Below are 11894 nucleotides of genomic sequence, written 5' to 3'. Positions count from 1 at the left end.
GCCCCTTTGGTATAAATATTTAGCCTATTTAACCCATTCCCACAAAATATGCCCACATTTTTAATTATTTATTTACATCTTTTAATTGATTATTTGCTTGTTCATAATACTGAAAGGGACGCTTTATAAACAATCTTTTTTTTTTTTTTTTTTTTTATCTGAGAGTTAATTGGTCATCGCTTGGCACATGAGGTGATAAATGTTAGCGCGTTCACGCGGGACTTCGAAAAGATCAGTCTTTTGCCCACGCGCACGCACAGACAGCACAACACTGGACAGAGGGAGTTCGCTGGTCAATCCTGAATCAACATGGGCAAAGTGCACTTTTATGCCATCTGGTCCTTAAAAGAAGCACCTCGCCAGTTCATTCGGTGCGCACTTTTGTACTTGAACTTTACTATATCACCTAATTAATGTATCCCTTCTATCAGCTTTCAGCTAACCAAATATATTGAGGGTTGTTACACTTTTACTGCAGTGAGTATTACCAAATCTACTGAATTCATAAAAGTTGAATGTGTCCATCATGATTGCTAAAATCTTTTCTGTGGAAGAAGTGGAAATGAAAACAAGTAACAAAGAAGTAAACCAGGAAGGAAGTAACAGCAAATTCAACGCAAAAGTCAGCAAACAAACGTCAATTAAGTCGCTATTTTGAATTGATAAATACTGATACAATCATACAAACAAAATATAAATCACGAACTTTAAGAAATTCTCTTTGCGTCTATTTAAATTTGAACCCTTTAGTCAAATTTTGCCCAAGATGGTCCATTTTAAAATTCACTCTAAGCCAAATGTCAAATCCCCTCACTTTTACCTCACAAAATAGTTTAAGTGAATTTCCATGACCTGAACAGCCAGATAATATTTAAAATCTACCCATTTGAAGCTTTATTATTTTTCTTGTCCACAGATGTTTTCAGTACAAAACTAAGATCAACTGTTGGTTAGCACAAGTAATGATTCAAATGGAAAAAAGGAGCCTATATTTTATTATGTTTTGTCACATCGCATCTGTTTGGGGTACAGTGCTAAACCCCAAAAACTGAACAGGAAATTATTGAATTTAATTTCACGGGTCAGTCTTTTCAATTTGCCTGCACCCTTGCCACAACATTAATTAAAACATGATAATTAATCTTATCCTCTGAAAAGCTTAGGCTACCATTTTTACAGTTCTGCCAGCAACACCTTATGCTACCTAGGCTACGTTTTTAACAAAAACAATCTTCATTTACAACTAGCTAGCTAACATTGTCGCTAATGCTCTTTTTGACCTTTGTGACCATTGGGACTTCGTTAACAAACAGGTGACTGCATTTGACATCTTGTGGGAAAATTAATAAAATAGCACTGAAAAAAATAAGAGCCTAGCCATAACAGTGGGCAAGACAGATGAAACAACATATTAACACACACGTTTAAAGTTTTAAAAAGTTATATTTTGATAAATAAGAAGTAAGATTTATAATAACAATTCATGCATGACTTGGGCAAAAATCTATAAAATGAATAGACTTTCAGTGTCTGGAGTAGACTAGACATTTTAAAATTTCACGATATTCCAGAAAATTCCCTGACTCCTGATAAATGTTTGTGAAAGTAAGAAATGATGATGTTTGTTTAGAGCCTTTCCATATTTACAACATTGTAAATGTGAATTTAGACACCTACTGTAAACACTGATATAGTAAATACGCATTTACTCAGTTAAATAGTTTTCAGTAGTCTTAAATTTACTGACAGTTTCCTTTGTCTGAGCAGCTTTTGTTTTGTTCTCTTTAATAATCCCTGTGTAGAAATGTCAGCCGTACGATGTACCAGGTTCAGATGCCGTTGCCTTTGCCGAAGCAGCTGATAGTGTTTGGTTTAGGAGAATGGTCGTCCTCCTTCTCCAGCGATTCTGAGATCTCTGTGGAGGTTCTGCTGGGGCCGGACATAAAATCACAGGTCATTGGGACACTTTCACCGCACTCCAGGCAAGTTCAGACTTTATTATGATCGTGGAGCTCCCCGCAAGGAAATCTTTTTAATTTGGCATTTAAATTTTGAAATAAAATGTTTGATTAATTTAGATTTGTTTATTACATTTAAAAAAATGATTTCTTAAATTGTTTTGGTTGATAATAAGACACAAAATACATGATTAGAGACAATATATTCATAATTAGGTGTTATTAAATGTCTAAATTGAAATGCAAAACTTTTGTACAACGTTAGAAAATCTATTTTATTTTACTACTACTTCTATTACTACTAAATAATAATAAATAAATAAATCAATGAACAAATGAGAAACCCTGTAGGAAACCTGAAATAAAACTAAAATAAATATAAATGTTAGATGAAAAAGCTGCCTGCCTTCACATGCATCAGATATAAATTAAAAACAATTATTTACTAAAACAGAAAAGTAAATAAATGTTTTATGAATATTTTTATGATGGAAAAAATAAATAAATAAAAGTAATCTTAAAAAGAAACCACAAATGCTTTCTTTTTAATCATCTATTCATCTCTAGATTGCTGTTCTTTTGTTTTATCGAATGAGCTCATTTGCTTCTCTCATACAAGATGCTTCTTTAGTGCAACATAAGTAAATATATAAACTGTAAAAGTGTCATCTTAAAAGGATAGTGAAAAGTATTTACCGTTTACTGATCCTCAAGTGGTTCCAAACCTTTAAGAGTTTTGTTCTTCCGTTAAAACAAAAATAAGTTATTTTGAAGAAAGCAGAAAATTAGTAACCATTGACATGAAAAACAAACACTATGGAAGTCAATGCTTATCGATTTCTAGCTTTCTTTAAAATTTAAAATGGATTTGGAACAGGGGCGTTGCTAGGATCGAAAGAAGTTCTAATTCACCCCGCTAAAATAACCTCACTTTCAAAAGCTAAATGTTTTATATGTGTTCTTCCAGCCATCTTAGGTATTTTCATAATTCATAATTCATTTTCATAATCTTCATAATTGAATGCCAATTTACATAGCATATTGGGGTAGAATATAGCTATAAATTAACTTTATGATAACTATTACAGAAACGGATGTGACTGGCTATATCATATCTAAATAAATATGTCTAGATATCTATATCTTATCTAGAAAGCTAGTACAATTTAGGGTTTTGTGAATAATTTGCATGTATTTAAATTTATATGATGACATTTTTTTAATTTTATTTATTTTATTTAACCAAAACTACACACATTTTATACTGTGAAAACAAATATTAAGCTTCATTAGTAGTTAGAGTTATTCAGTTTGGCTCGTCAAAATAATGAATGAATGATGACAGTGCAGTGGCGGGATTTTGACTACAGTGCCACTATTTTTTTTTTGTAGTACAGTTAGCGGTGGAGCCAGAGAGGCAATTGCAGATTAGGAGAGAGGGTGCTCGCTGCAGAGCCATTTGAGCAGAGCTGAGCTCCAGCGAAGGGGGAGCATGAGCTCTCGCTCTTCCTCCTGTAAGCTGTTTTAATGCGTACACCCACCCCTAACCCTACCCCCAGTGACATCACTCGTAGAAGAAGTGCAAAAAAGGTGGAGCTCAAGCTCCCCCTCGCTGGAGCTCAGCTCGCCCAAATGGCTCTGCAGCGAACACCACTTGGATTAGGAAGGAAAGTGGAGACTAAATAGTTGAATTTTTAGTCATTTCTTGAAGACAGCGAGTGACTGATGCAGTTAGGGAGTTCATTCTACCAATATGGCAGATTGAACGCGAGCGTTCAGGAAAGTGATTTCTTCACTCTTTGGGATGGAACCACGAGGCGACGTTCAATCACAGAACGCAAGTTTCTGGAGAGCACATAAATCTGCAGAAGTGAGAGCAGATAAGAACGAGCAAAGCCAGAAGTCGCTTTGTAAGCAAACATCAGAGCTTTGAATTTGATGCGAGCAGCAACTGGCAGCCAGTGCAGACGGATGAGCAGCGGAGTGACATGTGCTCTTTTGGGTTAATTAAAGACCACTCGTGCTGCTGCTCTCTGAAGCATCTGAAGAGGTTTGACAGAGTTAGCTGGAAGCCCGGCTAGTAGAGAGTTGCAACCTGACACAAATGCTGCTTTAAGTAGAATGCGCGTGATGTATGTGGTCATTTTAAGTACTTAAGATAACAAAATAAATGTTATACAACCTATTTTTATTTAAGTGCAACATATTCCAAAGATCAGGGGCTTTTGACAATATATCAGGGACTTAAGCCCCCAAAGCCTCGCAACGCCAATGGTTTGGAACAAGAACAAGGTGAGTAAATGATGACAGTTTTTTTTTCTTTTTTTCTTTTTTTTTTGAGTGAACTATCATGCATTGAGTGTCTTTGCTGACCTCTGGTGGAAATACAGGCCTATGTTTAAAACACTGCTGAGGTTTTGTTTCTGGCATCATTAGGAACTTTTTATTGGTAAATTGGTGCGATTGGACAAAAGATGAAATGTAGATGTTTTTCTTCACTTTACCACAGAAATGCATATTATTATTTATTAATTTTTATCTAATGTGTTTTTTTTTTTTTAGTAGTATTTCATTCATACAGTATTTACATCACACTATAAAACAAAAGATCTGCCATTACATCAATTTCTTTAGCTAACAGTTAAATTAGAAAATTGTCATCATTTACTCATTCTTCACTTGTTCCAAACCGGTATGCCTTAATTTCTTTAGTTGGACGCAAAAGGGAGATATTTTGTAGAATGCTAAAAATCTTTAACCATTGACTTCCATAGTATTTGTTTTTCCTGCTATGTCAATGGTTACAGGTTTCCAGCTTTCTTCAAAATATCTTAATTTGTGTTCAACAGAATAATGAAACCTCATAAAGCTTTGTAACCACTTGAGGGTGCGCAAATGGTGAGTAAATGTGCATTTTTGGGTGAACTAGCCCTTCAACTCACTGTAAATGTACAAAGTAAAGCAAATTCAAGAAATTAGACATTTTGTCTTCTCTGGATTTGACTCTGCTTTATGTATGAAGGTGTTTGATCTGGCAAGGCGTTTGGACTCCTGAAGTTGTGGCTGAAGCTGCACAGAGAGGCAGGAGGGGAGTTTATGCCAAACTCCTGCTCAATGTCACTGGACAGGTATTCTTCAGGTCCCACATGGATGTCTTGTTTGCATTTCTCATGCATCTACTACTAACCTGGATGTTCTTAAATGATTTATTCCTCAAAGGTGAAGTCCAGTTTTATCAGCAGCACTCCACGGATGACGAGGAAACGCTCATCGCTGAGTCAGTCCTCCAACCCGTCCAGCACTCTTCTCAGCAGCGGCGGCACTCATGATGTGAGAAGATAGGGAGTTGGAATTCATTTTCCTTTTCTTTTTTTAAAGTGTTTTTTAGTGTTCTCATGTTCAACAAGTTTTCATATTTTAAATTCCAATCTAAGACTAAAATGGTATTATTACATTTTAGAATAAATGTTGTAATATAATGTTGTAATATAAATGTTAGAATATCTACATTATGATTCTGTAAAGAACGTTTTTTTAACTACGTCGGTTCAAACTGTAGTTTTGCCTAAAGATTAAACATTATCAGTATGATTGTAAAAATACTGTTCATTTCTAGTCAAACAGTCCTTCTGCAATCTTATACCAAAAGTGGAAATAAGGACAGTGATAATAGCTAAAAATGTGGAAGAGCATTGATATTATGTGATTATGTTGTATTGCAATATGGAGCAATTAAGTGTTGATGTTAAATCAAAAGTTATTCACAAATGCTTGAAAATGAAATTATTTAATGACAGTAATTCTCTATGGTTACAACTGAATTAGTTTTTTTTTTTGTGATTAAGTTTTTATTGATTTTACATGTGAGTGGTCACAGCATTTTTACAATTTTCTTTCAATAAACAAAAAAAAGATCCACTCCTTAACACCCCGCCCCCACCCACCCCAACCCCCAGCGGTGCCAAAGTCCATGCCATCCCACAATAGCATTGCAATCAAGACAAATAACAGAAAAAAAATGTACATATAGACATCTATACGCACATAGTCATACACTAACAAAAGTAAATAGACATCCACACAGACTATCAGAGATCTAGAGATTCAAAGTTGTTGCACATTAATGTCTAATATTCAATTCAATTCAGCTTTATTTGTATAGCGCTTTTACAATGTAGATTGTGTCAAAGCAGCTTCACATAAAAGGTCATAGTAACTGGAACAGTGTGGTTCAGGTTTTAGTGTTTAAGTTCAGTTCAGTTCAGTTTAGCTCAGTTCAGTGTGATTTAATCATTACTGAGAGTTCAAACACTGAAGAGCAAATTCATCGATGCGTAGCTCTACCAATCCTGAACCATGCGAGCCAGAGGCGACAGCGGAGAGGGAAAAAAAAATTCACCTGATAGGAGTGAAGAAAAAAAACCTTGAGAGAACCAGACTCAGTTGGGCACGACCATTTTAATTTCTCCGCTGGCCAAAAGTCTTGTGCAGAGCTTCAGTGACTGCGGTGGGAGCTGGCCTCAGCGAAGACTCGTCTATCCCTGGAGCGTCATTCCCTCATATCCATGAGTCTTTCTGCCAGTTTGTCCGCAGCCGTTTTCCACGCATCAAAAGTTGAGGCTCTAGCTTTATTTATTCTGGCTGTTGAAAGTTCTAACAATACTATATCATAAAACTGGTATAGCCACTGCCGAATAAATAAAGTATGCGGAGGGAGCCATCTTTGCACAATTATCTTTTTTGCAGCCGTTAGTCCTGCCAACCAGACCTTTTTTTGTTGCTCCGTCAAACCCAAACTGGAATCATCATTTAAAAGTAGCACAACTGGTATATCTTTTTCTAAAATTTCAGAAAATATTGTTGAATTTTTTTTCCAAAACTTATGCACCTTTTCACATTCCGACACAATATGTAAAAATTTTCCAACCTGTTGGTGAGAACAAAAACTGCTATTGGGACTGGAGGATAATTTACAGAGAAAAGGTTTCTTTGGTGTCCAGTACAATCTGTGACAGAACTTAAGTGAAGTTTATTCATAAACAAATTTCGAGAGGATCACGTGCTTGTGATTGTTCACAGCTGTTCCAACTTTAGCTAATAACTGATTAACCTATCAGACGATCCTTAACTCACTATAAATAGCCAGACTTTTCTCATCTCAATATCTTTGTCTCAAAAAAACCCTTCACCCAACCCTACTTTCCCTCCTTTCAAACGGGCTTCACGGTGGCCAGCGATTAGCGCTGTTGCCTCACAGCAAGAATGCTCCTGGTTTAATTCCTTTCCAAACCAGACGGCATTTCTGTGCGGAGTTTGCTAGTTCTCCCTGTGACCGCGTGGGTTTTCCCCGGGTCCTCCGGTTTCCTCCCACAGTTCAAAAACAAGCACTCTAAACAATTAATCCAAAATATTTTAGCTAAACTCTGAGTACACCTTCAACATCCATATCTGACACTTAGCTACAATAAGCAAGAGGGGGAGTCATCGAGATCTACCTGAGCTCAAACTGCCCTCTCGCCTTGCAATGGGAGGGAGCCTAGGGCTCGAGGATCTTATAAGCTTAGGGCTCTCTCCCGGGACAGCACGCCAAACTAGCCTCATTATCAATCATCAGCTAAGTGTGAACTCTTGAAAATGTATTAACTGGTGATTTGGATTTTTTAGAAGAACAAAATATGTTTTCCCAAACCGTCTACCAATCAATCTGCTCCTCAGATAATTCACTAGCCCAAATCATTGGTATTGAGAATTGCTTTTGGTTAGCCTCAAGAATGCGGTTATAGATACCTGAAACAACATTTTGTAAAGAGGTATTAGTAAACCAGCGAAGTATTGGATGTTTTTCGAGAGCAGATCCCCAAGGGACTCCATATGCTCTGAGGGCAGAGCGCAATTGCAGAAATAAGAAACAGGATGATGCTGGTACATTAAATGTTGCAGTTATATTCTGAAAACTACGCATGCAATTGTCATTCCATATGTCAGCCAAAGTCTTTATTCCCTGCTTTGACCACTGTTCTGATGTAAATGGTTTAGAAACGGACTTGATGTTCCTATTGTGCCATAAGGGGGTCTGTCGGTGCCATTTATTTTTGTAATGTATTGTTTTTCTCCACTGCTCTAAAAGTCATTATGGTGTTTGTTACAATGGGGCCAAAATATTGTTTACAATATTTTGTAGAAAGTCCAGAAAAAGTACATCTTCCCGTCTAATTGGTCTGACAATTGCTGAGCTGAATTAATTATAAAATAACTGTATAAAATGATAAAACATAAAATCATTAAAACATATGAATATAAATTTGTGTGCATACATGGTTAGTAAATCAGACTCAATGATTGTATGTGTATTTTGGGATATCTGGAAATTATTAACTTAAAGACTGCAACTATTTCGATTTTGGCTGTTTTCCCCTCCTGAATCAAACATTCAGCTTCAATTATAAAGAATTTATTAGGTCTTTAATATTCTAAGTGTTTACTCAGCTAAATGAAATAAATCATCGCATTAAACGTTCATTTTCTGTTTAATTTGGGTAAAAAATATCTTTGCTGCTTCCCCGATGTCCTGGTCAACTTCGTTACATCAGTTATAAAAAGGCTTAACAATCTGTAAAGCTCTGTCAGAAAAAGCATGTGACTTGCATAATGATGTCACTTCCTCTGGAGGGAACCTCTAGAAGGCATTAAGGGATGTCGTCATTATTCTCTAATATATTTAGAGCATGTTTATGATAAACCAAAAGTAGATTAATTATTTGTCAACTGTGTTACTGTGATGTTAATCTTAGTTTTTAAAAACAATAATTTCATAAAATTCCGTTTTAGATGGTTTGAGGTTAGCATCTCGTGGTTTAGAAAGTTTAACAATAAGTTAAACAACAATAAGTTACTGAATCAAATGTTTTCAATCACATTTAAGCGTTTTACACAACAATAGATTCATTTATTAATTTTTCTCCGGTTTATTGCCTTATTTATCAGGGGATTTCCTCAGCGGAATGAACCGCCAACTATTCCATCATGTTTTACACAGAAGATGCGCTTCCAGCTGCAACCCAGTACTGGGAAACAAACAATTTTCTTACACACAAACACTCATACACTACGGCCAATTTAGTTTACCCAATTCACTTATAGCACATGCCTTTGGACTGGGGGGAAACCAGAGCACCCGGAGGAAACACACATGAACACGGGGAGAACATGCAAACTCTGCACAGAAATGTCACCTGGCCCAGCTGGGACTCAAACCAGTGACCTTCTTGCAGTGAGGCGACAGTACTAACCACTGAGCTGCCTCTAATAAATTCAGTTTACTGTAAATTATATCAAACAATTTTAAGGAAAAGGATTGGAAATGCTTGAAATGGACTCGCAATTCTGTAACAAGTCGGTCATAGTAATAACAAACCTCGTTCGAACACAAGCAAAACACAAACCTCTCAAAGGAGCCATTGTTCTTCATTGAACAGGAGGTCGATGCTAACAAAACCACTGATTAGATTTCGTTCTTTCTAGACTTGAGCTTTACAGAGCGCCTTAAGCCATGACTTGTGATGAAGCGATCATGACTTCTCTGTTGTGTGTCTGTGTATAAAGATCAGCCAGAGATCTCCTCCAGAAGGAAGCGTCAGCTGCGCGGATCTTGCAAAAAGCAGAATGGAGACCCAGGAAAATGCTCTGCTGCATGTTCAGGGTGTGTGGCCAATGGTGAGGACTCATTCATCAAATCATCCATCAACTCTATATCCAAACTATTTAACTCTTTGTTGTGTTGTTTTGAAGGATAAGACTCCAAGGCGCTCTGTTATAGGCATAAAAGGATATGTTTGGAGTTCTGAAGAACTGGAAAGCTTTAAGGATCCAATCCCAGGTTCGAGCCCAAAGAAGCGTAAGCTGTGTAAAATGTCTGCGGTGGATTTGGAGGACGAGACGGCTGTCAAACGTGTGAAGAGTTTCAGAGCTGGTAAAGACTCATCTCTTTGTTCGAGATTATACTGTACATAATTGTTGATTTGCATGCATGGAATCTTAATGTTATATCGGATTAAGCTGTTCACTTAGTTGCTGATTTACTGATGTGATTAATAAATCACTGTTAGAGTGCTTTTTACTGCGCACAGCTGGAAGTCAATGTGTTTGTTAATATTTTGAGTGTTATAATAACCGGTTGACATTTTTGAAAATAGGATTATTTCCTCTGCTTGTCAAGATAAGCAATACTGATTTTACATATTATAGATCATGTTTCTTTCATTACTTTTTGAAAACCATGTTAATTTTTATATATATTTAAATACATATACACCTACCGGCCATTTTATTAGGTACGCCTTACTAGTAACGGGTTGAACCCACTTTTGCCTTCAGAACTGCTTTAATCCTTCGTGGCATAGATTCAATAAGGTACTGGAAATGTTTCTCAGAGATTTTGGTCCGTATCGACATGATAGCATCACGATATGCTGGAGATTTGGTGGCTGCACATCCATGATGTGAATCTCCCGTTTCACAACATCCCAAAGGTGCTCCATTGGATCGAGTTCTGATGACTGTGAAGTTTAAGATACCAGCGTGAGATGGTTCACGCTTTATGACATGGTGCGTTATCCTGCTGGTAGTAGCCATGAGAAGATGGGTACACTGTAGTCATAAATGGATGGACATGGTCAGCAATAATACTGAGGTAGGCTCTGGCATTGACATTTGTACCTCAGTTGGTGCTATTGGGCCAAATGTGTGACAAGAAAATATCCCCCACACCTTTACACCACCACCACCAGACTGAACCGCTGATACAAGGCAGGATGGATACATGCTTTCATGTTGTTGATACCAAAATCTGACTACCATCTGAATGTCACAGCAGAAATCGACACTCATCAGACCAGGCAGCGTTTTTCCAGTCTTCTATTGTCCAGTTTTGGTGAGTCTGTGTAAATTGTAGCCTCAGTTTCCTGTTCTTAGCTGACAGGAGTGGCACCCGGTGTGGTCTTCCGCAGCTGCAGCCCATTCACCTTAAGGTTGGACATGTTGTGTGTTCAGAGATGCTCTTCTGCATACCTCGGTTGTAATGAAGGTTTATTTAAGTTACTGTTGCCTTTCTATCAGCTCAAACCAGTCTGGCCATTCTCCTCTGACCTCTGGCATCAACAAGGCATTTGCGCCCTCAGAACTGCCTACTCTTTTTCAGACCATTCTCTGTAAACCCTAGAGATGGTTGTGTGTGGAAAATCCCAGTTGATCAGCAGTTTCTGAAATACTCAGACCAGCCTGTCTGGTATCAAAAACCATGCCACGTTCAAAGTCACTTAAATTATCTTTCTTCCTCATTCTGATGCTTGGTTCGAACTGCAGCAGCTCATCTTGACTATGTCTACATGCCTAATTGAGTTGCTATCATGTGATCTGCTGATTAGAAATTGCGCTAATGAGCAGTTGGACAGGTGTACCTAATAAAGTGGCCGGTGAGGGTATATTGTTTGAATGCATTGTAGTGGGGCTGTTCTTTTTATTCAAAATCTCTCACATTTTATGTATTTCTCAGACTGTCCATCGAAGCGCTGGAGCCATGCAATGTGTTTGAGTGATCCTGAAACGGCCATTCTGATTGGTGGGGAAGCTGATGACCAGGCCACCTGTAAAGACTCTATATGGAAACTGGAGATTGGTGCGTTTATATACCGTAAAAATGAGATGACAAAAAGTCATGACAGCAAATCTTTATATGTTGCTTTAACCTTATTTAATAATTAATGAAATTTCAATATTTTGTTATGAAAAGTTATGAAAAGTTTTACTTAATATTTTTAGTCAGTTTGATTGATATAAATTGAGATCAGTAGAAAAGTTAATTTAATTCAACTCAAATTTAAAACAATAAGAGTTTTTTTTTTTTTTTTACAGTGTATAGTCATTTATGTCTACTGCAAA

At 37.0% G+C, this 11894-nt stretch overlaps 1 protein-coding gene across 10 annotated transcripts in view; it reads left to right on the top strand.

Moving 5' to 3' along the window:
• The first annotated feature begins 225 nt into the window (after positions 1–225).
• zgc:163014 overlaps positions 226–11894 on the top strand; it is a 23635-nt gene continuing 11966 nt past the window's right edge. For 2 of the 10 annotated variants that reach the window (XM_087288366.1, XM_087288363.1), the window contains exons 1-7: positions 226–371; positions 1803–1982; positions 4981–5086; positions 5178–5288; positions 9561–9657; positions 9747–9927; positions 11509–11631. In XM_087288366.1, coding sequence (XP_087144492.1) covers positions 5284–5288; positions 9561–9657; positions 9747–9927; positions 11509–11631 — 406 coding nt within the window. In that variant the 5' untranslated portion in view covers positions 226–371; positions 1803–1982; positions 4981–5086; positions 5178–5283. Of the gene's footprint in view, positions 478–1802; positions 1983–4804; positions 4857–4980; positions 5087–5177; positions 5289–9560; positions 9672–9746; positions 9928–11508; positions 11632–11894 lie in introns of those variants that run through there. The other 8 variants (XM_087288358.1, NM_001089546.2, XM_087288367.1 and 5 more) reach the window with 6 other exon arrangements.

The sequence above is a fragment of the Danio rerio genome, chromosome 17 (genome assembly GCF_052040795.2).
Source record: "Danio rerio strain M-AB ecotype USA chromosome 17, GRCz13ab, whole genome shotgun sequence".
Classification (NCBI taxonomy): Eukaryota; Metazoa; Chordata; class Actinopteri; order Cypriniformes; family Danionidae; genus Danio; species Danio rerio.
This window is presented reverse-complemented; position numbering and strand designations above follow the sequence as displayed.